General features: G+C 40.8%; 1 protein-coding gene across 2 annotated transcripts in view; it reads right to left on the reverse strand.

The window, feature by feature from the left end:
* Positions 1-1,966, reverse strand: part of spice1 (spindle and centriole associated protein 1) — an 11,785-nt gene that overhangs the window by 5,511 nt on the left and 4,308 nt on the right. For both annotated transcript variants that reach the window (XM_032504451.1, XM_032504452.1), the window contains exons 2-4: positions 981-1,186; positions 607-702; positions 304-351 (exon numbers count right to left, since the gene is read on the reverse strand). In XM_032504451.1, coding sequence (XP_032360342.1) covers positions 304-351; positions 607-702 — 144 coding nt within the window. In that variant the 5' untranslated portion in view covers positions 981-1,186. The remainder of the gene's footprint in view (positions 1-303; positions 352-606; positions 703-980; positions 1,187-1,966) is intronic.

The raw sequence follows: 1,966 nt of genomic DNA on the forward strand, positions 1-1,966 counted from the left end.
TTTTCTGAACCTACCAGACTGTTCCACCTGTTCTATTATTTGCCTTCACCAGCTTAATCATTATATCCACATTACTGAATTTTATTTATCATTAAAATATATATATAAATATTGTGGGAAAGCAATTATCGTCAACCCTACAATATCGATATCTAAGTATTTGGTCAAATATATTGTGATATCTGATTTTCTCCATATTGCCCAGCCCTAATAGAATGAGATGAAACCGTATGAATTGCTTCTCAGTTTTACACGTCACACTAACCAGACAACACTGAATGAGAACACAGTCAAACACCTTACCAGCTCAGCAGGTGACAGCTTGTGCACAGACAGGTCATTGACAGTGCTCTGAAACCATCAAGAGAGGGCTGTCATTTAACTGCTTTCAAAACAAAATAAGGAGGAGAAAGAGGAAGAAGAAGGAGGCGTAGGAGGAGGAGGAGGAGATTACTTTATGAGAGAAAAATGTTTACAGCAAACATAAGTGGACTATCGTCCTAGACTACCGTCCTGCAGCATATAACTAACAAAGTACATGACACAATACATACTTGTCTAGTCAACAGGTGGAGGCTAGAGCAAATGTCAGTGGTCAGTACTCACCACCCAGTCTTTTTTAGAAGCTGCTGCTTTCTTGGGGCGAATAGACTTCTTTCCTTTGGTATGTTGCGTTGGACGCCCAACTCTCACATGCGACATCTGTACACAAACACTATGAAATGATTAGTCCTACGGCTTCACAGTAGAAACACAGAGTTGTTTGTAACATGTCCACACTTAACTTAATTCACCAATAAGGGTGTCTAGTGGATGGTGTCTCCTTCACAATAGTTACAGGTATTTGTGCACCAGTAACGACAATGTTAGCTATCTGTTCTCAATGGACTCCATTAGCGAAGGTTTGCTCAACGTTACCTGTAATGTTAGCTAAAATAGGATTTCATACAAAGCTAGCCAAATATTAAAATAGCACTTACGTTTTACGTTAGTAAGCCAAACTTGAAGAAGAGCACGGGTTGTAACTTTGCCAACACAGCTAGCTCGCAGCTGACGATGTCGAACAGCATCAAAATCCCCGCTTCAGTTTGTTGTGTTAACTACAATTTTTCAACAGTTGCGCGCCACTTCCTGTGCTGTTGCTACGGACACCGCTTCGTGCTGAAGCATGATGGGAAATGAAGTACTGGTGAGCAAGAAGAATCAGAGGTGGAAGAAAAAGTATTTATTCAGCAAAATAGACCACGTGAGTGTTATCTTTAAGATTACATTGAAGTGCAAGGGCACCACGGTGTCCTAGCACAAAGTCGCTCTCATTTTTGAGGGCTTTAGCAAGCACGAAAACTCACAAAAACTTGCACACGTGTCAGACTTATAAAACATGACAAATTTCTGTAGTGAAGATCTGGGGCGTTTATAGGGGGCTCCATAGCGCCCCCTAACGTGCAGCCTGAACTCAACAAAAGTAATCATACTATTTTTTGAGGGAACATGCGTATCATCTGGAACTCAGTCAAGCTGTTTTTAGAAAAAAATCAACAACAAAAAAACGATTTTACGATATGGCAAATTTTGTGCGGAATTTCTCATTCTACGAAGACTTTAGGATCCACAAAAACTCTCAAAATCTTGAAGCCATGTGCAGAATATTAAACTCTTTCATCTCAATTCACATTTAGGCTTGGGAGTGGTATGGTTGCTCTATAGCGACCCCTCAGTGGTTTTAGCCATAGACCTTATATTTATTACATTAACGGTCCATGGTTTTAGCCCTTGGGCACATTTTTGACGGCCTCTATAGAGAGGTACATGCCTCTATATACGAAAACTTACAACAATTGGCGCCCACATTTAACACCTGGGAGCTTTGCAAGACTGTTCAGCAATTTGGCCCATACCTGTAAGTGGGCTCCATAGAGCCCCCTAATGTGTGTAAGGCCTTAACTTGGACATAGTTACTCCGATC

Source organism: Etheostoma spectabile, chromosome 22 (genome assembly GCF_008692095.1).
Source record: "Etheostoma spectabile isolate EspeVRDwgs_2016 chromosome 22, UIUC_Espe_1.0, whole genome shotgun sequence".
Classification (NCBI taxonomy): domain Eukaryota; kingdom Metazoa; phylum Chordata; class Actinopteri; order Perciformes; family Percidae; genus Etheostoma; species Etheostoma spectabile.